At 59.2% G+C, this 27,382-nt stretch overlaps 1 protein-coding gene across 1 annotated transcript; it reads right to left on the bottom strand.

Annotated features, from left to right (window-relative positions):
- Positions 1–981: 981 nt before the first annotated feature.
- MICALL1 (MICAL like 1) lies at positions 982–27,322 on the bottom strand. The gene is made up of 16 exons (XM_036102182.2): positions 26,872–27,322; positions 22,502–22,550; positions 21,885–22,026; positions 17,521–17,609; positions 16,244–16,386; positions 13,903–14,348; positions 13,190–13,247; positions 11,956–12,335; positions 9,877–10,295; positions 7,511–7,645; positions 6,771–6,897; positions 6,554–6,644; positions 6,346–6,419; positions 3,816–3,930; positions 3,580–3,626; positions 982–2,410 (listed from the first exon to the last, which is right to left on the bottom strand). Exons 1-16 carry the CDS (start codon positions 27,015–27,017, stop codon positions 2,289–2,291), a joined length of 2,583 nt encoding a protein of 860 aa, XP_035958075.1. The 5' UTR covers positions 27,018–27,322; the 3' UTR covers positions 982–2,288.
- Between the last annotated feature and the right edge of the window lie 60 nt (positions 27,323–27,382).

Below are 27,382 nucleotides of genomic sequence, written 5' to 3'. Positions count from 1 at the left end.
GGCCCTGCCTCAGAGGGCTAGGGAGGCAGCCCTGGGACCACACGGAAGTCCCCATGTCTTCTGGCAACCACGAGCCCTGCACTCTCCAGGAGTCTCTCACTTTCGTATCCCCATACATCAAAACAGTTTGGAAAATTCAACCAACACTCCCACCTGGAGGGATTCGTGTAATCCTACAGGCCACATGACCCAAGTTTGGGGCTGCAGAGCAAACACGGCCCCACAGCCTCGAACAGGTAACAGAAGGGGCCAGATCAAGGGCTGGTTCAGGAACATTTCCATGGGAAGCCTGTGTCACATACCCTCCAGAACCTGAGGGCAGAGGGTATACCGTGGTAAGGACAGCTCTCCTCCACCTCAAAGGCCCCCTCATGTAGCTCCGAGGCAGCAAACTGGAGAACCCCAGGACACCTTGGGCCCGCCCATGACAAGACAGCCTACCCTTGACTTAAATTCAGATTAGTTGCCAACATCTACAAATCACACACACAATCTGGATTTCTAGCTTCTTTTGAAAAATGGAAAGGTGGGCCCGCATTCCCACAGGCTACAGTGACTTAAGGAAGGAAGAACTGCCCCCTTGAGTTGGGGCATAGACACCCCAGTTCACCTCAGTCCCTGCTACCTGAGTCTCCAGACACAAGACAGCCTGCCAGAGCCACCCCTCAGGTTACACCCCGCCTGGTCAGGTGTGTGACCTGCCTGGCCCTGAAAGCCTTTGGAGTTGGTGACCAGCTCCAGGTCAACAGGCATGTTTGGAAGGAGACCACCAGGGGCTGTGCAGGGGCGGGAGCTGCCCCTCCCGGCAGAGGAGGAGTCCTGCCCACTGGCAGGCCCTGGAGGCCAAGGCCCCTGGCCGTGGACAGCCCCACTCGCCCTCCCGGGCGACCAGAGTGGCCTGGCCACGGGGCATGGCGGAGGCAGGGAAGAAGGCAGACCCGGCTGAGGGCAAAGCGCCCGAGGCTCCGGGGCATCAGCAACTGAGGTTGTCTCCATTTATTGTTGGTGAGGAAAATCCTCGCGAGTTAATACAGTGCGTACGCTCCCCAGAGGTGTGCTGAGGGAGGGGGCCCTAGAGCGCCCCAGAGATAGCTTATACCAACAGTGCTTTGACCGGGGGCTGCTGGACACATTCCCTGGGGAAAAGGCAAATGTCCCCATCGGCTCCTCCTCTCCCGTGGCCATCAGAGGGGTGAGTGGCCATCAGTCCTTCGGGGGGACAGGTCGGGAGAGAGCGGACAACAGTGAAGTGTGAGAAGACAGACTGGTGATGACCATACCCAGGGACGGGCCCACCATCCCCCAACCCTGGGGTGGCGGGGGGCAAGTCTAAATGAGGGGTCAGACTACAGCGTGGTAAGGAACCAGGATTAGCACCTCCGTGAAGCACAGCTCCCTCCGCTGATGCTCGGGGACCAGAACTGCCCCTGGGGCCTGTCTCCCAGAGGCCCTCCCTGGGGACTCAGCTCTAGGGCACCCACCCAGCCCAGCACGGCCACCCAGCCCCGAGTCCTGGGAGCTGAGGTTTCCGATGGAATGAGGGGGGACAAGAGAAGCACCTCCTAGAGCTTTGAGGGACAGAGGGAGGCATTTGTCCATCAGGCCCATTCGTGTCTGAGGACACAGTAACAAGCTCAAACCTAATTAGACTTCATAAATAGAGCTCCTGAGTGAGGAGAAACAGATTCAGGGCCACCTGCACTGGAAGGAAAACGGGGACTCGGAGCCAGGGCTGGGGCGGGAAGAAGCCAGGGCGGCCAAGCCAGGCTCGCGGCCTGCCAAGAGCAGCAGAGCCCTGAAGGCAGGAGACCCGGGCCAGAGGTCCACCACGGGCAGACCGCGTGAGTGGAAGGACCTTCGGGTCAGAACTTTGCCAGCTAACAATCCCATCTGGACATGGTACAGAAGGGAAGAGGGACCCAGGGGCTGCCCGTCACGGCAGGCGGTGGGTGGGACGCAAGGCAGGGGTGCTCAGCCCCCGCCGCTCCCTGGACCCAGGGCCCTGCTTGCTCCTTGGGTCAGTCACAGCATCTGGAGTCACGAGAACCAGACCGGGCAGGGCTGAGCCACAGCTGCGTGCGGCCCCAAGAAGAGGGAAGAAAATTCTTTGGCCCAGACCAGCCAGAGGACCCTGAGGAGGGAGAGGCTGTCACCCAGAGGCCCCCTCCCATGACGTCATCTTTCCCCAGGACTGATCCCGATGGGAAGCAGGGTGCCCCCCCAGCAGAGCACAGCCCAGGGGCTGCGCGCTCCGGGGGGGTGGAAGTCCCAGCTGGTTGCCCTCGCTGTTAGCTCTTGTCCCCTGGGGACTTGCTCTTGGTATCCCGCTTGTTTCCTAGCAGCTTCAGCACCTTCATGGTCTTGAACTTCCCCTTCTTCTTGCCCTCGGGTTCAGCCTCCTTCTGGAACTCTGCAGAAGAGAAAGGGGAGCGCTTAGCACGTGGGGAAGGGGGGGGTACGTCGGGGCGGGCCAGGGGCAGTGACGAAGGCCCAGCTCCTCTCCTCCAGCTCATCTGGAGTCTTGGGCATGTCACTTCACCTTTGTGAGCCCGCGGGATGGGGACCGTGCCCCTGTCCCAGTGATTTGGCAAGGATCCAGAAATAAACAACTGTGAAAGCAATCTGGAGCTCGGAAGCATGGCATGGATTTATCGACACGGACACTGACAGAGCTAGAAGGAACGTCAAAAATCATCCGCCTCACCCTCACTTTTCAAAAGGCAACTGTGGGCCTTTGAAATGGACTAACACCCGCTGAGCTTTATATGGGCGCCAGGCCCAGGGTGAAGCGCTTTCTGTGCACCATCCCGGGAATGCTCTGCACCCCCATGCTGCAGCCGAGGAGGGGGAGGCCTGCACGGCTGAAATGACGGGCTCCAAGTCACCCAGATAGTTAAGTTCCAGAGCTGGGCCTGGAAGCCAAGCAGCCTGACTAGAGTCCAGACCTAACCACAAGGCCACAAAATGAGTCACTGGTGGAACCAAGATGAAACCAGGTCTCCTGACTCCCAGGCCAGTGCTCTTTTAGCTGTTCCGGGCACCATCTTATCTCCAGAAGGCACGTCTGTTTGAGCCCACAAACTTCTTTTTTTTTTTTAAGATTTATTTATTGAGAGAGAGAGTGCATGTGCAAGCACCCGGGTGAGGGGAGGGACAGAGGGAGAAAATCCCCACTAGGCACAGAGCCAGACGCAGGGCTCCATCCACCACCATGAGATCGTGACCACAGCCGAAATCAGGAGTCAGGGGTTTAACTGACTGAGCCACCCAGGCGCCCCTAGCCCACAAACTTCTCCAAGATCAGCTGCAGATATCGAGGAGGAACTCCTGACTTCAGGCAGCCGCCCTGGGAAGGTGCTCCTTGCCCACCCCAGCCCTCCCTGTAGCCCACCCTCTGAGCCCAGGCCACAGCCTTCCTGCCTCTAGGCTAGCCTGCCTCGGCACACATGGCCCTCCCTTCAAGAGAGAGGCTAAGAGTTTGCACACACCATCCCTGGAGCGCCCGCTCCGACCCTCTGTTCAACCTGCCCCCTGCCCTCCCACAGTTCGGGTGGACCAGAGCCCTGGGAGGGGCCTCACCTTTCCTCCTGATCATGGCTTCCAACATCTTGTCTTCCTCCTCCTCCCTAAAATGAGAAAGGGAAGTCGAGTGTCCCACAGGAAAAAGGACACATATTCTCTCAGTCCCTTCCAGCCTGAGTCCCTCCCACAAGTTGAGGGAGGGTGTGCTGGAATCGCTTGCTGTGAGGGCAGAGCCGGCCTGGCCCGCTCTGGGCCCCTCCTGCAGGGACCTCCCCCCTCCCCAGCCACCTCACCTCTGCCGGTCCTCATCCAGGCAGTTGACGATGGCGTTGCGCTGCTCGATGAGGGTCATGAGCTCCCGCATCAGCACCTTCTCTCGGCCCCGGTCCTCCTCTGTCCAGTCCTTTTCTGCCCAAGGAGAAAAGGTGGGGAACTGAGTGGGGGGAAGCCCTCCTGCCTTCCCAGGAAGCCAGGGACCAACGCCTAAGTGCTGAGGTGGTTGCGGCCTAGCCGCATGCTGGATCCTGTGAGGACAGGAAGGAGGGCCCACCTGGGGAGGGATGACAAGTTTTGGGGGAAATGAAGGTTGTTCAGGAAGAGACCAAGGATACTAGGCTGCCTTACCCCTCAAGGGGGCTCCAGGACGGCGAGCACAACACATGTTCTGAGAACAGAGACCAGCTCTTGCCAAAGGGGCTCCTGCTTTTGCTCATTCATTCAACGAATGTTCACTAGATGGTTTCTTGGAGGCAGGATTCAGGCTGGGCCTGCTGAGAGCCTCCAAGGGCGGGCTGGCCAGAGCAGGGCAGGGGGTCCTTATGCAATAGAAACAAGGTAACCCAAGTGGCATATTGGGATCTTCATATAATGCCATGAAGGAGGGCAGATTAGAGGGGACAGGACCCTGGAGGTGGTGAGCCCAGCCAGGAGGTGTCCCTGAAGTGTCATATACCTGCTGCCCCACCAGCCTCCTCTCAAGAACCCGAGCCATCCCACAGGACCACCCAAGGGCTCACCTGCACCTTAGTTTCCCTTTCATCCAGCCCACAGGCTCCCAGGGGAAGGGTGCCCACACCTAGCCTTCCCTCTATCACATCTGCCACCACAGGCCTCCCTAGCTTGAAATAAACATCCTGAGGACACCCCCCCCCCCTCCGCCCGGTCATGTTCCAATGTCCTTACACCTCACCTTGCCAGAGCTCAGGAGCAGGCGGCCCAGCATAGTTCTGGGGACAGCATGGGAGTCACCATCCCAATTCAAATCCCTCTGCTACTTCCCAAATGTGGGGCCTGGGGAGGTCATGTCCCTACACTACATGTGGGGAAACTGAGGCTCAGGGAAGCTGGGTCCTCGGCCAGTGTCACACAGCAAGGGGAGAGCCAGTCTTTGATCCTGGGTAGCTTGACACCCCCAAGCTTCAGCCCTTATGGTGTTTTATGGGTCCCTAACCGACCTGGAGCCTTATAAATCAGTCCCACCCTGCAAAAGCAACCTCCGGGACAGGATGACAAGCCCAGGACGTGCAGCCATCACACAGGCTAGAAAAGCAACACAGTGAGCCCAGGGCCAGGCTGGCCTGGGGCGCACACACAGGACGCACTGCGCCCACTCCAGCCACAGGGCCTCACTGTGGCTCCCTCTGGTGGGAGCCGTGCCCCAGCCTCCAGGAGATGTGGGTGTGACTCATAGAGGGCGGTGGAGTGGCCTCCGGAGACACTTCTGCCTCTGCGTCTTATCCAGCCTCCCAGGTTCCCTAGTCGCTGGAGAGGCAGGGCCACTGTCCCAGCAGGCAAGAGGGGCTGCGTGCGCTGGGACAGGCCAAGTCAGAGACAGGGATTAGAAGCCCAGCGCCACCACCAATGGGCAAGACTCAAACTCTGGCTCTCCATCTCCTCACCTGTGAAATGGAAACAGTGAAGCCCACGGTCTGGGCCAGAGGAAGTGGCCAAGAGCCCTGGCTCCTGTGGTCTCTCTGCCTGCCTGTGGTTCAACTACACATCAGGGCCACAGACCCCAACTCAGCCACATAATAACCATTAACCACCAGCCCCTCGGGGGACATGGAGTGTTTCCACATCCGCTATCTCCTGTCCCAGGAATACCCTACAAGGTGGGTACCTTCATCCTGTCTTACACTTGAAGCCACTAAGGCTCAGTAAGGCTAAGAAATCTGCCTAGCCTCCCCTCCCCGGCCCCGGCCCCTGCCTCCAGCATGTTCGCGGTGGAACACGGCAGAACACAGGACTACGTAGGACTATGTAACTCCACACCCAGTCCCACCCGCTGCCCCTCCACCATTCTGACCCCGTCCCGCCCGGCACCCCCAGAGTCCTTCTGAGCCACAGTGTGCACGGGATCCTTCCACCTTCCCTCCCACCGCTGGTGAAGTCTGGCTGTGCTCTGGCCTCACGGCCATGAGCCCCGAACTACCTCTGCTGTCACCCACTCATCTGGGGCAGCCCTGGGCCCTGGAGCCTGAAGGCTCTCCCCAGCGGGGACCTGTCTACCCACAAGTCCCAGGAGATAGAACAGCCTGCTCCTGGGCCTGGTGCTCTCTGCGAGCCTGTCTTCCCTGATGCCACATGAGGCCACACCCCCACACTGGCCATGCTGTTCCTTCTCCTGCCATCACTCGAGCCTATTTATCACCTGCTAGGACCCAGACTGCACCTCCTGGCCCTCTCCCCCCTCGGGCCCTGTTCCCAGAGCCTGCCTGTGCGTCCCCATCAGGGCCGGTAGGGTAAGACCTGGGCCCACACGTGAATGTCACAGGCCCCCGGGCAGGTGCCAGAGAAATGCGGGGGGGGGGGGGGCACGCTCACCTGGCTTGTTGAGAAGACAGCGGAGCTCGTACTCTACATCTGCCTGGCGCTGCTCCAGGTTCTGCTGCTTGAAACTAGAGGGTGGGAACAGCCAACTCTTAGCCCTGCCCCGGGGCCGTCAGTGAGGAGTGAAGGCAGGGAAGGTGCTCCGTGCTGAACTCCCCGGACTCTGGGGAGCGGAGCAGGGGGCCGAGCGGGGAGGACTCACACATAGATGAGCTCGGACTCCCGCCGCACCAGCAGATGCTTCTCGTGGATGAGCTTGAACCAGTCCACCAGCATGTCGTCCTCACGGCCCTCTGGAAGCCAGATGCCCACTGAGGCCAGGGCTGGCAGCACCTGCAGCCCTCAAAGGAGCTGTCGGGGAGGGAGGCTCCCGCCACCCCTGAGCCCCACCCACCAGGCCCTCCCAGCAGCTCCCGCACCAGTCACTCCGCCCCGCAGCTTCTCCTCCAGCAGGACCCCACGGTGTTCCAGGGCATCCAGCTGGCGCTCGATCGTGTCCATCTCTCCGTGGATGTCCTCCTCCGGGATGTACTGGTCGGCCTGGACCTGCCCGACAATGCCCCGGTCACCGGAAGGACAGCCCACCCGTCCCACCTGCCCACTGCTGGGCGTTTTGCCATTTCGCGGGCCAGCACTGGCCTCCACAGACCCCGGGCCTGGGCTCTGTCCCACACCCCAGCGCGGCCGGGTGCAGGAGCCCGGTGTGCGGAAGGGCCGCTCTGGAGAGGGGCCCCAACCCCTCCGTGCCCCCGGCCTCAGCGCTGAAAGGCACCCCCGGAGGGACGCACAACCTCCTGCCTCTCGTGGCAACCCGCCCCCCTCCTCTGCCACTCCAGAACTGATATCACAATGTAAGAGAGTGACCCTAGGGGAGAGAGAAACTCAAGAACACTCTAATCTGTTTAACTCCAAGTGTATCATGTGAGTGCTTCCATCCTTGAACTATTATTAGTAACAAGTGAAATGCACCAGCCACGCTCCAGCTTGAGAACAGCTGGTCTGTTCAAAATCCCCCTGGCTGCAAGTTAAACCTTCCCATCAGGGTCCCCCCAAGTGCCCCTCTCGGCACCCCCGAAAGCAGCTGTCCAGACAGCCCATCCTCTCAAGAGTCCCCGGGGCCCCTGAGGCGGCCAAGCGCCTGCGGGCTGCCGGCCGGTACCTTGCGCTTGATGAGCGGGAAGCCGTGTCCTGGGGCAGGTGGTCTGGCTGGCTTGGATCCCTTGGTGGTCTTCTTTGTGGTTGGGGATGCTGTGGGTGACGCCTTCCGGTTAAAAGGGTTCTCCTTGCAGGAAGACTAAAGGCAGGGAGAATGGCAGAGGATAAGTCTGGGGAGGGGGTGCAGTAAGACCCCCAGCAGCCTGACTACATGGGACTAGGGCCTGGAGGCCGGGAGGGGGCAGCCCAGGCAGAGAGAGAGACTCCCCTAGCACTCCAGCTCTGGTACACAGAGGCATTTGACAAACATTTTCCTTTCCATGGGCTTCCCGCCTCCAGTCCTGCACTGGATACCTTATACACGCTTTTCTCCCAACCTCTCTGCAAAATGGGTATTGTAATGCCATTTTATTGTAATACCATTTTATAGCTGAGTACACTCAAATTCAGAGAGCTTAATTAATTGGCTCAAGGTCATGCACTTCCTAAGGGCCCAAGCTAGGGCCGGGGCAGCCGTCTAGCACCGGGGGCAGTGGTCAGGACGTGGAGTTTAGGGCCAGACGGCCATGCTCGCTCACTCAGGCCTCACAACCACCCCTTTCTAGCAGGAACTCTCAGGCTCAGAGAGGGAAATGAAGCTCCTGGCCCGTGTCACCCTGACAGGAAGCAGGGATCCCACCTTCCATCTGGCCGGGAGATGGAGGAAAAGAGTAGCTTCCTTCCTCCCTGTCCAGGAAAGACCCCTCCCCTCTGCTGCACCCCGCTCCATGCACCCCAGCCCTGCATCTGTCTGACCCTCTGTGGAGAGCCTGCCCCCTGAGGTCAGCACAGCCAGACAGCCCCAGCGCCGGGACGGGGCCTCGCCTGCCCCACGGGCAACGCCAATGTCCTCCAACTGCTTTCCCCAGCTCATCCGACACAGAGGTGTCGTGACGGGCCCCATGGAAAGGTCTCGCTTGAGGCCTGCAGTGCTCCCAGGAGTGTTTACCCAACTTTCTCCCAGCAGCTGGGGGAGGCTGGAGGGAGCCCTGCTCACCCCACCCGCATTAGCCCATGGAGAGATTCTTTCAGGCAGGCAGTTGCCCTGGGATTTCTGGAGCAGGGAAAGTACCAGGGCCTGAGTCCAGGCATGGCAGGGTTTGGTTTCCACAGGGCAGCACCTGGAGGGGCCCAACCCCAGCGACAGGCTTGCCGAGGGCGGCTCCGAGTGTGACAGGTGGGTGGTGTGCAGAGCTGAACAAACGAGTGGAGGGGCCCAGCAGGGTCAAAGAGCCCGAGGCCCCTGAGTCCCCAAGGGTTCTCAGCCTTTCAGCCTGGGTGGCTCAGTCTGTTAAGCGTCTGCCTTGGACTCGGGTCATGATCCCGGAGTCCTGGGACCGGGCTCCCTGCTCAGTAGGGAGCCTGCTTCTCCCTCTGCCATGCCCCCTGCTTGTGCTCTCTCGCTTTCTCTGTCTCTCTTCCTCCCTTTCTCTGTCAAATAAATAAAAATCTTTTAAAAAATCAAATAAATAAATAAATAAAAGGCGCCGTCTGAAGGTGGAGGGCGGGGTGTCCAAAGTTGACCTCTTCCCCCACCTGCCACCACCAGGGAACCCTGGGCCTCCTCAGAGCCGTCTGAGGCCCACAGAAGGGGCAGGGCCTCCTCAAGGTCACACAGCAGGTGGGTAGCAGAGCTGGACAGGAGGCTACTGGCCAGGTCAGGGCAGGTGAAATGTCTGAAAGGTGCACAGGTAAGAGCTGGACCAACAGCTCAGCCTGCTCCCCAGCCTTAACCTCTGTCAGGTCCATCAGACCATGACTACCGCCACCCTACCCGTGGACAATCAGAACCTGGTGGCCCAAAAGGACTATGGCTACAAGAGAGGCGCCCTCAGGAACTAGATGCCCAGAGGAGTGTCCTGGCCCCCTGATGACCCCCGGTTCCCGGTATGGGACTGAGGAACAATTACACGAACAGCCACAAAGGTCACCTGGAGAACGAGCTCCCTGAGATGGGTGCCCCCGAGAGGAGACGGAGTGCAAGGAGGGCCTGGGAGGGGCCTCGGCATAAACAGGGCCTCGTGAACAGAAAGGATGTGAAGATGGATGGTGGCTGGGGAAATGGGTCCCGGATGGGCACGTACACGGGATAGGCAAGTAAACAGGTGCCCAGACGCATCACTCTATGAAGGGCCAGGCAGGTGGACAGGTGAAGAGATGGATGCGAGGACGGATAGATCAATCTGTGCCTCAGTGAATTGAGTCAGGAATGGGCAGATGGACACAGCAAGGTCAGAAAAGAAGTCAGAGGCCAGCAAAGATGGAAGACCCTGGACATTGCCGCCCTGAGACCAGACAGGACAGCAGCCCTTAGCAAGGGGGAGGACTCACCTTTACTTGGAGCTGCGGGGACGAGGTTCCAGGGGAAGGCACGGGGCTCTTGTCTCCAACCAGTAAGAGAGGGGTGGGGGCAGCGCCACTGCAGGGCTTGGCTGGCTGGGGAGCCGGGCTGCCCCTAGTACTGGGGGCAAGGCCAGGGCTGGCCTGAGGTGTCTGGTCCGCGCTGGGCTGCACCAGTTCCCCAGAGGAGGACAAGGAGGAGGAGTCGGCAGAGAGGCTGGCAGAGGTCCCAGGGGTGCCAGGGGCATGGACTGCAGGCTCTGAGGAGCTCTTGGGCACAACTGGGGGCTCCAGAAGCTCCCCAGAGGGGGTCCGGCTGGAGCTCTCGGAGGACAGGCTCTCCACACTGAGGGCTGGTGACGGAGTTGCCGAGGGCGGCTCTGAGTGTGACAGGCGGGCAGTGTGCAGAGCTGAACAAACAAGTGAGCACATGAGCGCCCCGCGAGGAGGCACAGCCCCCCCAACACCGTCCCCTCTCCACAGAGTGCTTCCATGTGCAGACAAGGCCGGGGCCCAGAGAGCAGCAAGGGCATGACAGGACCAAGGTCAGTAGCCGCCGAATTGTCCGCATTCAGCGCCCACCCTTCGGGACCTGGGGCACCACCACCTCAGGGCACATCTGTGGTCCTGGGTTCCCTCACTGCCCCTCACTTCCTCCTGCACGTGCCCGCTGCCTCCACTTCCCCTCCCAGGTCTGATCTGACCCAAAGCAAAGCCCAGGGGAGGAGGCGAGGCTGCGGGGGGAGGAGAGGGCAGAGAGAGCCCAGGCTGGCCCATCCTGTGCAGCAGGAGAGGGGAGGAACCGGCAGCCCTCGCAGCGCCGGCCCTGGCCAGGCACCGCCCCGGGCCGCGTTAATCCTCGTGTGGGTGATGGATACCATGCTCCGAAGCATCGCCATCCATGTTTTCCAGATGAGGCGGCAGACTCAGAGGGAAGGCACTTGCCCGGGAAGGGCCGGGGCTGACACAGCTGTGTGTGACTCAGCACTCAGCGTCCTGCAGCTGCCCACCCCCCGTAGCTGGAGGGTCCCGGGGTTCCGGCAGGGGCCGGAGCGGGGAGCCCCGGGCCACCTGAGCCCTGCCTCCCGGCATCTCTCATGCACTCTCAGCCCCTCTGTCCGAGGGGCTCCAGCTGAGGTCTTGGAGGCGGCCGCACCCCAGCCATGATGGCAGGTGACCAGGCCTGAGGCCTGAGAAGCCCGCAAGATGGTGACAGACAAACACTGCAACAGGGGGCGCCGGGGGTGGCTCAGTCAACTGAGCGTCCGACTCTTGATTTCAGCTCAGGTCATGATCTCAGGGTCCTGGGATCGAGCCCCGAGTCGGGCTCCACGCTCAGTGGGGAATCTGCTTGAGATTCTCTCTCCCTCTCTCTCTCTGCCCCTCCCCCCACTTCTCTCTCTTTTTCTCTCTCTTTCTTTCTCTCTTTCTCTCCCGGTCTCTCTCTCTCAAATAGATAAACAAGTCTTTTTAAAAAACAACTACAACGAGGCTGGATGAGTGGGCATGGTTGGAAGGGGGCACAGCGCCCCGAGGCTGGCCCGCCACCACTGTCTTCCAGGTGGGGACACTGTAGGCAGACACAGGGAAGGAGCTGCTCAAGGTCACACACAGCCAGGTCAGGGCCCAAGGTGCCCGGCGACCGGAGGGTAGTGACTAGACAGGCAGGACTCAAGCGAACCCCGGCCACATGCTGTCCAGGAGCCGGGCGGTGCTGAGCCCCTCACTGGGGCACACATCGCATCCTCACGACACCTTACCGTGAGGCGGGTCACGGAGGGTGAGGAGGAGAGAGCGTGGAGCCTCTGGCCTCCTGCCTGTCAAATCTTGCCTCTACTGCTCAGTGCTATGAGGCCTTGGGCAAACCCCTCTCTGTGCCTCCTTCCTCACCTGCAAGATGGGCGCATGCTACCTACCCCACAGGTGTGCTCTCGAATTAGCTGCGAGGACACACGTGGCCCCCGGCCTGGCGGGGACCCCACTGCACCACACAGCCTTCCCCAGCCCTGGGCTGACTCCGGCCCCCGAGCCCAGCATTTCGTCAGGAAAGCTCCCAGAGATGGCACTCACCGAGTGGGGATGCGCTGGGTGCGCGGGGGGCAGGGCGCTTCTTCGTCTTGGGGCTGCTGGTGGGGGTGATGCCATACCAGGGGTGCAGGGACTTGGGTGTGGACTCGGCCGACGGGGCCAGGGCAGGGCCAGCGGCCAGGCTGGATGCAGCTGGGGGGTCCTCCTCTTCCTCCTCCTCAAAGGGGTTGTAGGGCTTGGGCTCTGGGCCACCTGTCACCTGGCTCTGCTGGGCTGCCTCCTCCCCGCCTCCATTCTCCACCTGCCTGCCGTCCCGGCTCGGAGGTCCGGGGCTGCTGCTCGGGGGGAGGGGGGCTGGCTTCTTCTTTGGCTCTGCCTGCACCAGTGTGATCCATGGGGGGTCTTTCCTGGGGGCTGGTGTCCTGGAGGGAGGTGGGAAGAGGCAGAAACCACTGGGTGGGGGAGGGAGGCAGCATCCTCCTCTCTCTGGAGAGTTTTAAGTCTATTTCAAAGGGAATGGATGAGAAACTGCACCCTTCTCCCCCAGCCCCGTGGGGTTAGTCTGGGCCCAAAGCTGAAATGGGGAGAGTGAACCTTCACATCATAGCCTCCATCAGCCCGGCCCAGGAAAGGACCCACAGGGGCTCTCTGTGTGAGGCTGAGAAAGTCACCTGGCCCCTCTCCATAGTCGCCCACCTATGAAAAGGGGACAGTAACCTTCACAAGGGCATTCTAAGGCTCCAATGGGCACAGGGCCTTGCGTACAGCAAGTGCTCTTTGAGCATTAACTACTATTACAGCTGGGGCCCGCTCTCCCAGGGGACGCACAGCTCCAAAGAACGGCTGGAAATAGCTGTCCTCACACGGGACGCAGAGTCCCAGGCTGGAGGGCCTGAGCCAGGTACACAGCGGAGCTTTTCTGGGTCTTTCTAGACCCAGCTGCCACTTCTCACAACAGCTCTGTGAGTGAGGCCTACGTCTCCCACGTCACAGAGCAGCAGGGGCGTGGAGAGGTCCAGAGCCTCCAGAGGCACTGTCTCTACCAGGAGTCCTCCCCACAGGAGTGGGGACCCCAGGGGAGCCCCGGGGAAGGAGATGTGGGCCCAGCACTCAGCCCCAGCGTCACCCACCCAGAATGAGCCTTGCACGTCCTCGGGAGGCTCTGCTGGTGACTCATGTGCCCACGGAAGCCTTGCCCACCCCCCAGACCCCAGGGGCACCCCCATTCCCAGCACGAGGGCCTCCAACATGGGAAAGCCTCTCCGAGCCAGCGTACCTCTCTGACAGCTTGGGCGTCCCTCTCGGCTTGGGGACAGGGGGCTCGTGCAGCCTTCCTAGATGGGAAAGGAGAGTCAGACAGGCCTTCTTCATGGGCAGCTGTGGGCTGGGCAGCAGAGCCGGGCACTGGAGAGCCACGGCGTGCCCTCCTTTTCTACCTGGCAGAGCCGGGACTCCAGGTGGCCAGGGCCACCTCACCTCCCACCTGGCACCACCCAGCACTCGGGGAGATTAGATAAGCACCAAAGGTAACAGGTAAAGAATGGTCATGGGGGCAAGGCCAGGATTCCTGGAAACCCCATCGGCATTTCAGCCGAGAAGGGGGGACCCAAGTGTCCCTCGGATACTTCCCAATGTGGACAGGAAACACTGCCTTAACTCAGCCTAGAAGCCTCCCCTGACCCCCAAGTGTCCCCCATGAAACCCACAGTAGCCTCTGCTTCCCCTGTCTTAACAGCCTTCCACATTCTATAGAAATCTCTATTATCTGTGCTTGTCTCCCCGCTGAGCCTGGCAGGGCCTCGAAGGCACAAATAGGCCTGAACAGGACTGTCCCCAGGGCCTGGGCTCAGAGCGGGCCCCCCCACCCGTGGATGTGGAGCTGAACAAGGCCCAGAGAATGTGGACACACGAATACTCCCGATGCACACGTACATTTAAACACGAGACGCACCCCTGCAAGTGCCCGGCCCCCGCTGGACCCTTGCTCACCATTTACTAGGCCACTGCTGCCACCCTGCTCGGCCAAGTTCTCGTGCTGCAGACTGGACCGGGGCCGGGGCGTGGGGGGTGTCAGGGCTGGGCTCTCGGGGGCCTTCCTCGGGGCAGGCGTGGGGCGACCGGCCGGGGAGCTGCCCAGTTCCTGTGGTTTGCTTGGAAGCCGGGGCTTGGTGGGGATCTGGGGCCGGGCCTCGGGGCTGGCCTTGGGGACAGCCACCTCAGCCCCTGCGGGCGCATTAGCACCTATGCCGCCTCCGTCCACATCCCCGACTTCTTCTGCAAGCTGCTGCTGCTTTGGCTGCAGATGGGGCCCGGCCTTGGCCCCCGACCGCCCCCCCGGGCCCAGCCTGGCACAGTGCTCCGCGCACACGAAGGTGCCTTCCTCAGGCCCACTTCTGTAAGCTCCGGGGAGCAGGGTGCTGGAGCACTGCCGACACCTGCCAGGGAGAAGGTGGGGAGGGGGCTTCAACGGAGCCGGGCACCCGGCCCGGGGCACCGGCTCCTCCTCCCCCAGGAGCCCCCGCTGTTCCTGCCCTCCCTCCTCGTGTATGCCAGCCTGGATCTTGTACCCCGGACTTCCCACAGGAGGAGGCGAGTGGTAACCGCCAGAAGCACAGAACAATAAAATCACATGAAATCAAGCAACATTAATTGTGAAACATGCCTTCAGTTTGTGCTGCAAGAGGAAGCAAAGGTTTGCCCCCGCGCGGAGGTACCAGCCAGTGCCGGGGCCGTCGGTCACCAGCGGCTCAGGAAACCGACTGAGTCGTTGTCAACCAAGCAAGGTTTTTTTGGTTTTGTTTTTTATGAAATAGAATAAAATACAACATATCGGAGTGTACCACACAAGTAAGAATATACTGTTTGAGGAAATTCTGATTCCAGTTGTGCGTCTATTTACGCGGGGTCTTATTCAGGTGTGTATTCACAACTGGTCACAGTGTCAAATGCATTTCTTACTGGGGGTCCCTGGAAAAAGTCCTTAAAATGCTGTCCTCATGGCCAGATGTGAATGTGTTAGTATAACGGTGCCCCTGCTTGAGCTTTGCCCTCGTGACGCCTCAGTTCTGCAGTCAGGCCCCTGGGGTTCCAGGCCTGGCCACCACACCCCCACACACCCTCACAGACATACACAGACACACAGACACACACACCCACACACACACATACACAGACACACGGACACACACTAACCCACAGTCGAATGCATGTTGGAACTCAGTCGCTGGCTTCCCTTGACTATTTTTTTTTCTTTTTTTTTTTTTTAAGATTTTATTTATCTTTTGACAGAGAGAGAGACAGTGAGAGAGGGACCACAAGCAGGGGGAGAGGGAGAGGGAGAAGCAGACTCCCCGCTGAGCAGGGAGCCCAATGCCGGGCTCGATCCCAGGACCCTGGGATCATGACCTGAGCCAAAGGCAGACGCTTAACGACTGAGCCACCCAGGCACCCACCCTTGACTATTTTCTGCTTGCTTTTTTGCAACATATAAAATGTTTTCAGGGGCGCATCAGTCAGTTCAGTGTCTGCCTTTGGCTCAGGTCATGATCCCGGGCTCCCTGCATGGGGCTCCCTGCTCAGCGGGGAGTCTGCTTCTCCTTCTCCCTCTGTCGCTGCCACCCTGCTCCTGATTTCTCTCTCTCGCTCACGCTCTCTCTCAAATAAATAAATAAAATATTTTTTAAAAAATGTTTTCAGGGCGCCTGGGTGGCTCAGTTGGTTAAGCGACTGCCTTCGGCTCAGGTCATGATCCTGGAGTCCCGGGATCGAGTCCCGCATCGGGCTCCCTGCTCAGCAGGGAGTCTGCTTCTCCCTCTGACCCTCCCCCCTCTCATGCTCTCTCTATCTCATTCTCTCTCTCAAATAAATAAATAAAATCTTTAAAAAAAAAAAAAAATGTTTTCATACATGTTCTAAGTTATTTGTCTTTTCCCTGTCTCTTATTCCATTTTCTTTAAACTTGGCTTCTTCCGGGAGCCACACATTGAAAGCAAGTTGTTATTGTGATTTTTTAAAAAATCCTTTCTTTTTTCAAGGGCTTCTAAAGCAGCTCCTCAATCGTCATCAGGTCGTTGGCCTCAGAGAGGTCCGGCGCGGGAGGCAGAACCCCTGAGCTCAGCTCCTCTGATCCTGTGACTGACAAGGCTTCTCCCCTCACTAAGCCTTAGTTGGCTCATCAGTAAAATGGGTTGATAAGCAAGATGCTCCGGCATGAAGGGCCCCGCAGTGTGCCTGGCACACTGTGATGCTGGATCCACAGAAGCTCCCCTCCTTGGAAATGGGGTGCTGGGGGGCTCGTCCCCCCCGCCCCCCGGCTCCCACGGCCACTCACCGGAAGCAGTGGCGGTGGTAGAGCTTGCCCTCAGCCAGGTAGCGCTGGACCAGGTGCACATGCTGCTGGCAGGCAGCGCACGTGCTACTGGGGGTCCGCTGGGCGCCCCGCTCTGACAGGCTGCCCGACGACAGCTCCTCACCCTGCAGGGAACGGGGCGGGCAGAGGGGCGCGGGGCCGTGGTCACCAGCCTCCCTGTTCTAGAACAGCCCCCTTCCCCTCCCAGCAGCCGCTGTCCCCCAAGTGCACACGAGCTTCCCGGTGCTAATGCACATCATCAGAGCCCCGGAGGAACAGAGGGAGGGACACAGTCGCCACTTTGCGGATGAGGAAACTAAAGCCCAGAGTGGGGGAAAGACTTGCTCAAGGTCACTGAGTCAGAATGGAAACAGAAATCCTGACTTCCAGTTTCTGGGGCCCTCTCTGCCAGAAAGACGGCTGCTGCCTGTGTAACCTCCCTTCCCTTCGGCTGCTCTGACCCCTGTCCCATCCCTGCAGGGTGGCCCCTGACGCCTGACCTCGTCTTAGGCCCACCTCATCTGCCTTCTCTGCCTCCCGTCCTACAGCTGCAGCAGGGTTTAAATCCCAGTGTCTCCACTTCCAAGCACTGTGACCCGAGCAAGCTGCTCATGTCCCTGGGCCTTGGGTTCCCAGCTGCCAGTGGAATCCTATAACCCCTGCCTGTCTCAGCCCCACCTCACTGGGCACCCACGCCGGGCCAGGCTCCCCGGGCCCTCAGGAGCTCCTCCAGCAAGGACAAGTCGGGGAGCAGGTGGGAAAAGCCCTTTGCACCCCGGGAAGTGCTATCCAGATGTGAAGGGCTGGTGTCACTCTAAGCATCTTGGAGCGGGGCACTGACCTTAGACAAATGACCAAACCTCTCTGAGCCTCAGGGTTCTCATCTAACAGGACTCATACCACCCACCTCCCAGGGTTGGTGAGAGGACAAAACGGAATCATGCTAGGAAGCTAAAAGCTCTGTCTTGACAGGAATCAAGGAGAATATCTGCTACATTACATGTGTAAATCCTGTCAGTGCCAGGATGACAAAGTCAGTGTGGCAGACTGTCTGATGCCCCCTTCCTAGGCCTGGTGTCTCCTGATCCTGCCCCAAGCCCTCGAGAAAGAATGGAGCTCCCTGCCCACAGAATGGGACCGGAATCTGGCCCATGTCCCCTCAGCCTGAGGCTCTACTTCCAAAGCCAGTGGGGAAAGGACCAAGAATCAACACTGCAATGGTACCCACTCAGCCTCCCCCCCGCCAGGCACCCACCTACCTGAGCTCTGTCTTCTCGTTCTGCTGCAGTAGGTGCTTCGGATGGCGGGGAGGAGGGTGCCTGGGCCTTTCTAGGTGATGAGACACCAGCTGCCAAGAGACAGGAAAGAGACCCTGAGGAAGGTGGAGACCCTGGGGCCCAGGAGGCCCCCAGCCGGCCTACAACTTGAACTCCCCAGCTATGGCCTTTGGGAAGACCACCCAACACCGCCAGACCAGAGCAGGCTCCCACTTCACACGGGCCGGGAGACACCTCCTCTTCCAAGCCAAGGGCCAAGGGCAGGCTGCTTAACCTCCCCGAGCCACCACAGAGTAGGACAGTGACTGACCACACGGGATCAGTGGAAACGCTAGGGCAACAGTAAAATCACAGAATGGGCAGATGCCCAGCACGCGGCAGGACCAGGAGCTTCCGTCCCAGCAGGGTAAGGGGATGGGAGGGAAGGCAAAGAGAGGAACCACGTGGTGCTGGCTGCAAGGTTCAGGAAAATGGGCTGGTGTGGCCGCACGCCCTCACGGCAGAAGAAACCCACCCACCCCAGCCCACCAGCCCCCTCGGAGACTCCACTCCTTTCTTACTTCAGCAAATATTCACGCAGCACCTACTCTGTCCCCAGTGATGAAAATAAAAAATGAAAATTCAGAAAGCTGTATACCCCAAAACATCAATTTTACCATTTGATGATTTTAGGAATAAAATCCAAGTTCCTTACTGTCGTCTAAAATATCATTTACCAGGGCGCCTGGGTGGCTCAGTCGTTAAGCATCTGCCTTCGGCTCAGGTCATGATCCCAGGGTCCTGGGATCGAGCCCCGCATCGGGCTCCCCGCTCAGCGGGAAGCCTGCTTCTCCCTCTCCCACTCCCCCTGCTTGTGTTCCCTCTCTCAGTGCGTCTCTCTCTCTCTCTGTGTGTCAAATAAATAAATAAGATCTTAAAAAAAAAAAAAATTTAAAATATCATTTACCAAACTAGATCACAATCCGTTAGCAGACCCAGAAATCAACTTAGTGGTTACAACCAACACATTTAAAAGGTGAAATAGAAAATATCTCCACGCATCACATGTTGCTGTGTTGTTTTTTTTTTAAGTAAGCCCCACGCCCAACGTGGGGCTTGAACTCACGACCCCGAGTCGCATGCTCTACCTACTGAGCCAGCCAGGCGCCCCTGCTTGTATCACGTGTGGTAAGGGGAAGAACCATTTCCTGCAACTTGTTTCAGTGACACATGTGTGCATGAACTTGGACTGTGATGGGAATGTGTGTGATGAGTCATAGCCAGAAATTTTGGAAGCCCGCAGTCTCACCAAGTACCACTCCCCACCACCCCTCTGTCCTCAGCCCCTCCTTCCTGCTCAGTCCCTTGAAGCACACAAGCCCCCCCTGCTGCCCCTAGCCTGGAACATTCCTCCCCAGATCTTCAAATGGCCTCCTTCTTCTCCTTGTTCAAGGTTTAGCTCAAATGTCACCTCCTCAGAGAGGTCCTCCGTGACCACTCATCTAGAATAGCCACTTCATCCTCCCACTGCTTTTTTTTTTTTTTTTTTTAAGATTTTTTTATTTATTTATCTGAGAGAGAGAATGGGAGACAGAGAGCATGAGAGGGGGAGGATCAGAGGGAGAAGCAGACTCCCCACTGAGCAGGGAGTCCGATGCGGGACTCGATCCCGGGACTCCAGGATCATGACCTGAGCCGAAGGCAGTTGCTTAACCAACTGAGCCACCCAGGCGCCCCATCTCCCACTGCTTTTTATCCCATCGTTTTGTCTCCTTCATTGGACTCCCGTGAAATTATACTACCTCTTCATTTGTGCTCTCTCTCTCTCTCTCCCTCCTATTCTCAGCTCTCTCCCCAGCACCTAGCACAGTTCCCGGCACACCGTAGGGGCTCAATAAATATTTGTTAAATGAATGAGTAAGTACCAGGTGCTGGGGGCTACGTAGCTGGGAACCAAACACAGATGGTCTGCAGGGGAAGAGGGAGGGGAGATCCAAATATTTTGACCAGAGTCTTATGTGTTCACCACAAGGCTGGGGCCACAAGAGGACCTGTGGTAAATCAGGGCAGGCTGCTTAGAGGAGGCAAAATGTGAAGATCAGAGGATGGGTAGGAAAGAAATGTTTGTGGGTGGGAGACGTGGAACAGAAAATGGAGTTCGGGGCTGGAGGATCACCAGGAAGAAAGGCTGAGCAGAGAAGGAATATGATGTATTCAAAACACAAAAAATTTAGTATGCCTACAGCTGGGGCAGTGAGTGGCTCAAGGTAAGTGGGGAGAGACCCTCAGAGGCCCCACTAAGAAGCTGCACTGGGGGTTAAGCATCCGACTCTTGATCTCAGCTCAGGATTCGATCTTGGGGTTTCTGAGTAGGCCCCATGCCCAGCGTGGAGCCCAACATGGGGCCTACTCAAAAAACAAAACAAAACAAAACAAAAGAAGCTGGATTTTATCTGGATAACACTCGCCCTGCCCCCCGTGACTGCAATTTCACACAGCCGCTGGGTGTCCTTCACTCACACTCTGGTCCCAGACCACACCGTGGCTCCTGGAAGGAAGGGTCAGTGGCTGGGCCCAGGGTCACCGGCACCATGGAGCCTGGCACCAGCGAACACTCAGCATGGTGCTGTGTCTTAGCCAGGGCCAGGTTCCAGAGCGACCCGGTCCAGGGAAAGTCAAGTCTGGTCCAGATTGCCCCTGAAATCCTTCTAGTCACCCAGAAAGTACAGCCCAGGACCATCTGGGGGAGTCTCACAGCCAGCTCTGCCTCCAGGGTGGGAACACACTGCTGTTTCCTCTGGTGGAGCGGTGGGTGGGATACAAACAGTTTGCGTTTAGAGGCCAAGTTGTATGAGAAGCACAAACTGTACCTTTATCAATAAGAACCCCCGCAAGCCCAGGGGGGGTGCCCCCTCCCAGGCATGGCTAGGGGAGCTGGGCCCACCAGGGCTGCCCTCAGCCCGGGGTGCCCCGTGAGGACCCAGGAACCCAGCGGGCACCACCAACAGTACTGTGGGGAGCCCCTGCCCGCCCCTCCCGCCTCGCAGGTCCCCGGAAGGGTGGCCCTCCAGAAAAGAGCTTAGTTGAAAGAGATTAGGGTTTGGAGACAGGGAACCTTCCAGAGGGTGAGACTGAACTGTGATTCTAGGTAAGCAAGCTACACTCTAACCAGTGAAATAAAGGAGTCATAATAATGTGAACCTTGAGCCCTAAATAAGGGCCAGACACAGGTGCACACTTCCTCACTTACTCTTCACATCAACCCTAAGAGATGGGGCACTGTTCTTACCTGCCTTTCAAAGGAGAAACTGAGGCAGACAGGTGACCATGGTGGCCCATTGTCATCCAGATAGTCAACGACGCCCATGCTCTTAATTTCCACCCTACTGCCTCTCACCAAAGACTCAGTGGCCGGGAAATACTTTCATTTTGATTTCTACTAAAACACACATAATGTTATTTGTTCAACTATAATACTGATCTCTATCGTTGGGGGGGCAGGTAACAGGTTATCTTAATTTTTATGCTCTTTGCTATGTTCTCAATTTTCTACAGTAAGCATGTTTTGCTCTTAGTAAGAAAAAAAATAAAAAATAAAAATAAAAACCCTGACTTAGTAGAACACTTTTTCTTAAAGAGACAGGCTCAGATTATCCACATGGAGAGCCAAGGCAAGGGGGAGGACCAAAACGGGACAGGGGAGGGGCAAGGCTCCCAGGGACCCAGCACAGGTGTCAGGACACCTGGATTCTAGTCCCACCATTTAGCTTTCCTGTGGTGTGACCTTGACCTCCTTGCTTCCTCTCTGGGCCCATTTCTTCTCTGCACAAGGAGAGGCCCAGCTGTCCCCAGGAGAGATTCCTGCAGGAGGATGCCCCAGGTGGGAGGCTCAGGAGCCGCCCAGTGATGACTCAGAGAAGCACCCTGTGGTTCCCTCAACCCCCACCCCAGGTCCCCAGCCTCTCAGTTCTCAGACCTTGAAGGTCATTTCAAGGGGACAACGCTGCACCACAGCCCCACAGGGCCACTTGCTGGCTTTGGAGGAAAAGCCCCAGGGAAGTGTCTGCAAACAGGAAGTGAGGGGGGGTGGGCGCCAGAGAGGGGAACTCACAGCGAATGAACGAACGCGCACCCTGCTTTGTCTACCTTTACTCTCGTTCAGTGATTGGTTTAGGGGTTTGCTGCCCAGAAGACTGTGGGCTGCACGAGGACAGCCAGCACCCCCAGGGCCCAGCACAGTGCTGTCTTACTCAATCCCTATTTCAACGACCGAATGAATGATCTAGTGAATAAATGATGTACTGTTTTCTGAGCTCCGCAGCCCGGCACCTCCCCAGCCCCACGCCCAGGGCCAGCCTCCCTCTCACCTTGGCCAGGGCTGGCGAAGTGGTTGTAATACTGGGACACGTAGGTCATGATGCTGAGGCAGTCAGGGACACTCATGGAGACCATGTCATTGGGGTCCAGGAGAGCGGGAATCCCCAGCTCCTTCTCAGCCACTTCAAAGGCCTGGGGTGAGGGCAGGTGCAGGGGGTGGGGTGAGGGGAGTGGGAGTTGGGGGGGGCAAGGATAGAGTGGGGGAAGGTGGGGGGATAGAGGCAGGGGTGGGAGTGGGGGCAGGTGCAGGGGGCGGGGGGGGGGGGAGTTGCGGGGGTGGGTGCGAAAGCGGCCACAACAGGAAGAGGAGGAGGCAGGGTTAGGGTTAGTGCCCTGCAGCCTAGGCCCAGCTTCCCTCAGTGGGATGAAGGGTCCAGGGCTACGGGCTCCCCTCAGCTCTGGCCACACAGGGTGCCCCAGGCATACATGGGCCAGAAGGAAGAAGGGGGTGGGGAGAGGAGCAGCAAGGGCCCCAGTGCAAAGCAGCTTCTCAGAGAGCCGGTCCAGGAGCCCCTCGCCTCAGCTCCTACTCTGCAGAACCCCTTCCCACCCCGCCCCCCTCCACACACTCACAGCCTCTAAGCCTTCCATCTGTTTGGGGACTCACCAAACGGTTATTCTCGAAGACATTGTCCTTGGAAAGCGAATCAAAATCTCTGCAAGAGGTAAAGGGGAGGAGGAGCATTGAGGAGGTGACAGGGGCAGGGCTGTGGGTCTGGCAGGAACGGAGGTGACCTCATCCCAGCCAGCGTGGGCCTCAGCAGGGTTGGGGGAGGGGTCTGTGGATGGCCAACGAGGAAACTGAGGCAACAAGCACAGGCTAACAGAGCCAGGCCTGCCGGGTGGGCGCAGAGCAGGAGCTCATGGCCCCCCCGCCCCAAGCATCCAAGCAGAGCCTGGAAATCACTCTGAAGGGGCGGGGCTCAAGTCCAAGCTTTTTTTTTTTTTTTTTTTTTTTTTTTAAGTCCAACCTTTCAAGTCTAAGATCTCTCACTATGCCGGTAAGCCATGTCCTGAGTCAGTGGCAAAGACAAAACCGAGACCAGGACTAATGTAATGACGGGGACGGCCACGGATTGCTGACCTCACGCCAGGCACTGTGCTGAGCTCCTGTCGGGAGTTTATTTTCATAGCAACTCTCTTGGCAGGTACTGACCCCATTTTACCGATGAGGACACTGAGACCCAGAGACGGGAAGCCACCCAGCCCTGAGGATCCACAGTTCTGGACCTTCCACCAGCTATCACAAACCCAGAGGAGCCACATTGACTTGCCGAATCCCCGACCTGGCTCAGAGACGAATGTTTTTTAATGGGGCCAGGAATAGAAGAACAAGTCTGAATCCGACTGGAAACTGTACATACTTCAGAGCTACTGAGAACGTCTGGCCGACCCGCTGGGCCACTCCTGGGGACCCCTTCCCTTGGGGGAGCAGTAAAGGGTTTCCCAGTTTCTAAGCTGGGACAGGTGAGAGGCAGCGGGGCCTGCCCTGGGGACCCTGGCGGGAGACACCTGGCCAGCCTGCCGCCTCTATCTGTCCCCTTCCTCCCATTCAGCGCCCCAGGCTGCTCAAGTGGCTGAAAACTGGCAAAGGCACCACAGGCTTCTGGCTCGGCCCTCCTGGGGGCACCCGCCCAACGTCTTGTCCTTCTATGGCTGAAAACTGCAGCCTTGACTCTCCCACATGGTGGGCCCAGAGACCAGAACAGGCTAGCACCACCTCCAAGCTCAGGGTCCCAGGCTCGGCTCTTCCAGGCCTGGCTGTGCGACCTGGGGCAGGTCAGCAGTCTTCTCGGCCTTCATTCTCCCATCTGTAAGTTGGGGGAAGCTCTAGCACCCCCTCCCAGGTTGGTGGGGAGGGCTGGATGAGTCTGGGCTTGGGGAAAGGCAGGTCTCATCGATACAAGGGGGCAGGCAAGCATGCCTCCCTCCTCCTGCCCCCAAACTGCTCCAGGCAGAGTCCAGGTATGATGAGCGATGAGCGAACAGATGAACGGTGGGCCGAGGCGGGAAAGGGTAGCCTGAGAACCCCAGAGGGAGGTGCCCCAAGGTTGGGTGGACTATGACAGGGGAGCTAACTAAGAATGAGCCTCAGCCCTTTTGCCACCTCTGGCCAGGCCGCTTCCCTCCCCCCTCCCCCCACCCCCCACCCCCCACCCCTGCCCCTACCCCCCACCCGACCCGAGCCGAAGCTGGGTCCCTAGGCACACTTGCTTTGCCACTGCCTAAGAGTGTGACCATAAGCAAGCTATTTAAAGTCTCTAAACCTCAGCCTCCTAGTCTGTGACCCTGTGAACAGGTGAGGGGACACCAGCCCAGCCGCAACAAAGGCTTGTTCAGAGACCAAAGGACACAAAAGCAACTTGCCTTGGCAGTTAACTTCAGTCTCCCCCACAGTGTTCCTAGAAGGCTGGGCTCACGTTTTGTTCACCCTGTGCCCCCAACACCCTATGTAGTTCCTGGTACTCAGTAAGTGCTCAACAAATATTTATTAAATGAATAAATTCTGGAAAATAAATTCTGTGAAAACTGTAAAAGTCCCGGAGACACTGGTTTTTCCTGCAGCTTCTTCCCCACTCCCATCTCTGTCCCTAATCAACATCTGGGCTTTGGTAACACAGATATTTTCTGAGAGTTTTCAAAAGCTGGGGAAGTTCTCTTTGGCTCTGGGGGAGATGAAGTACACAAAAATGAAACCCACATGGTCTCTGCCCTCAAGGGAGCTTAAAGATGCCTGGATTGGGGGTCGGAGGGGTGGCCAACAATGAACCAGGCCCCCCAGCATGACAAACCCCACCCCCCAGCAGCAGCAGGGCCCACAGCTCCAAGAGCTTGAACCCCTTCAGATGACTTGCCCCCAGCCCCTACCCTACCCCTACTCTCATGGAGATCCTCCCTATGCCTCCTGTGGCAGCTGGGCCTCAGTTTTTCTTCTGCACAATGGGCTGGTAGCCAGGCAACTGGCCCGCTCCACAAATGAATGTCTACACATGATTCTGAATCTCTTCTCAGGAGGGGAGCTGCCCTCCCCTGCTTAAAACCCACAAAGCTCCGCATGGCTCCATCCACCCTCCTTAGCCAGCAAGAGGCCCTGGCGTTCCCGGCCAGCTGCATCTCCTGGTCCTCCCTGCCCCATGCTATGGGCCCCAGCAGTGCTCCACCCCTCCCCACGGGGCTCTGCTCAGGTGGCCCCCTCTGGCCGCGGGAACACCCTTCCCTCGTAGGGGGAGCCCCTGGCTCCTGCTATCTCCATTACCAGGCAGGGCCCAGCACAAACGAAGGAGTAACATAGCCTCATCACACCCTACTGTCTAATCACACAACTTGTAATAACTCATGTTAATTGAATGCTCATTACCTCATATAATCCTCACAACAATTCTGTGACATAGATCCTATTATCAACCCCACTGTACAGATGAGGAAACTGATGTCTGGAGGGGTCCAGTGATTTACCCCAGCTCGCACATCTAGAACAAGGAGTGGCTGAACGAAGCCAAACAGCCTGCTCTTTAATGCTGGCCAGCTCAGGTCCATCGATCACCTTAGCCTGATCCTGAGGTCCCTTCACACACTGGCCCTGTCCCTTGCCTCCTGCCTCACTGTCTGCTCCCCAGCCGCAACCGAAGGCCCCTTGAGCCCTCTGCTCCAACACAGGGGTCCAATCTGGGCGCCCTTCCTCCAGCCTTCCAACTCCCGCTCCTGAGCTCCCCCGCCCCCAGCCCATGGTTGTGTTAGAGCGGCTGCCACCCACCCCACAGCGGGCAGGCGCCCATGGATGTCTCCACCTCGTCTTCCTTCGCTTCTGCAGCCGCACCCCCCCAAAACCCTCTCCTCCATGGCCCAACACGGGGCCCGCCCCAGCACCCAGACACGGTAGCACACAGATGGGATCCTTGAGGCCATTCTCTCCTCCCTTGTCGCCTCCATCAGGGCCCTGCCAGGTGCCATTAGCGGGAGCACAGGTCTGCAGTGGGACAGACACCCAAAGACCCCAGACCCGGCCAGGCTCGGGGAGCCCTGTCGGGGGCACTGTTGGCAAAAGAGGCAAAGACCAGGTCTCTGGGTCTCAAGCTGCAGATGAGACAGGAAGCCCAAGGAATGGTGGGCCCCAGCTTAATTTTCACTCCGTGTTTGATGAATGAGCGAATGAGTGAATAAATGAAGAGGTTCCAGAGTTCAAGGCAGCGGGAGCTGAGAGAGAAGCCCCAAGTGGACTGCTCTGGGGGTCTGAATAAATATCTCCATGAGAACCTCACCTGGCAGCTGGGGGCAAGAAGGGGCCATTTCACACCCTGGAGCAGCGCTGCGGGGGCTGTCAGTCAGACCTTGGGAATCTTCCCTCAGCCTCCCTGCCCCATTGAGGACCGTAGGGCTGTGGGTACACACTTGGGAGGCAGATCTGTGTCCTAACTGGGGTGGGAGGTAGGGGGTGTGGATCCATTCATCCAACCACTATTAACCTAGGGTCTCCTCTGTGCCAGGCACTATGCTAGTGCCCTGGACACAAGATGGCACGGGGGGGATCAGAGAAGTGAGCCAGAGGACCCCCCTCCCAGAGGGCCGAGCCTCAATGCCTCGCGGAGACGGGGTTGCTCAGTGCGCCTGTTTGAGTGGTGCGGGAAAGGCCCAGGGTCCCCAAGGCGGGCTAAGGTGTCTCTTTGGCGGAAATCAGTGCCCTGTGGGCGGGGCCAGGGCCCTCGGTGCAGGGACCAGTATGGGGGGCAGGTTCAGTGTCCCAGTGGGCGGGGGCGGGGCCTCGTGAGGAAGGGGTCCCCCGGGGGGGGAACGGGTGCTCGGTGACCCGCGAGTCGTTGAGGGCCCGTCGGTAGGGTCGGCGTCTCGGTCTCCGTGGGGGCGGCGCCTGCCACCGCCCGAGCTCCGCGTCACTGAGGGGGGCGGGGGTCCCCAGCTCGGGCCCGCGCCGCCCTGCGCCCCGGCCCGCCCGCCGCCCCTCCCCCCGCCCCCAGCACTCACAGCAGGTCGGGCCGGTGCCGGTGCAGGATGGCGCAGAAGGCCAGGCCGTCCCGGAAGGAGCTGCTCAGGTCGCGGATGTCCACGCCGCCGTAGCCCTCGCACTGGCGGCGGCACCAGGCCAGCAGCGCGCCCCGCGGCCCCGCCATGAGCCGCGCGGGGCTCGGGACAGGCTCCGGGCGCCTCTGGGATCAGGCTTCACCCCCGGGCCCGACTCCGGCCGGTTTCCGGCGGCGGCTCCAGCTCCGACTCCGGCGGCGCTCCGAGCTGCGGGCGCCGACCCGCGGGCGGCGGGCGCAGGGCGGGGAGGAGGCGGGGCCGCGGCCTCGGTGTCCGCGCTCGGGCTCCGGCGCGGGGTCCCGGCTGGGCTCGCTGCTCCCCGCCCGGCCCTGCCCGGACCTGCCCGAGCAGCCGCCGCCCGCGTGGCCCGGCCCGGCCGGCCGCCGCCTACTCACCGCCGCCCGCCCCCCTCGCTGTGGGCCGGCCGCGAGCGCGGGCGTCCCGCTGGCTTCGG

The sequence above is a fragment of the Halichoerus grypus genome, chromosome 6 (genome assembly GCF_964656455.1).
Source record: "Halichoerus grypus chromosome 6, mHalGry1.hap1.1, whole genome shotgun sequence".
NCBI classification, from domain to species: domain Eukaryota; kingdom Metazoa; phylum Chordata; class Mammalia; order Carnivora; family Phocidae; genus Halichoerus; species Halichoerus grypus.
Note: the sequence above shows the minus strand (reverse complement) of the source record. Positions and strands in the feature narration are given on the sequence as shown.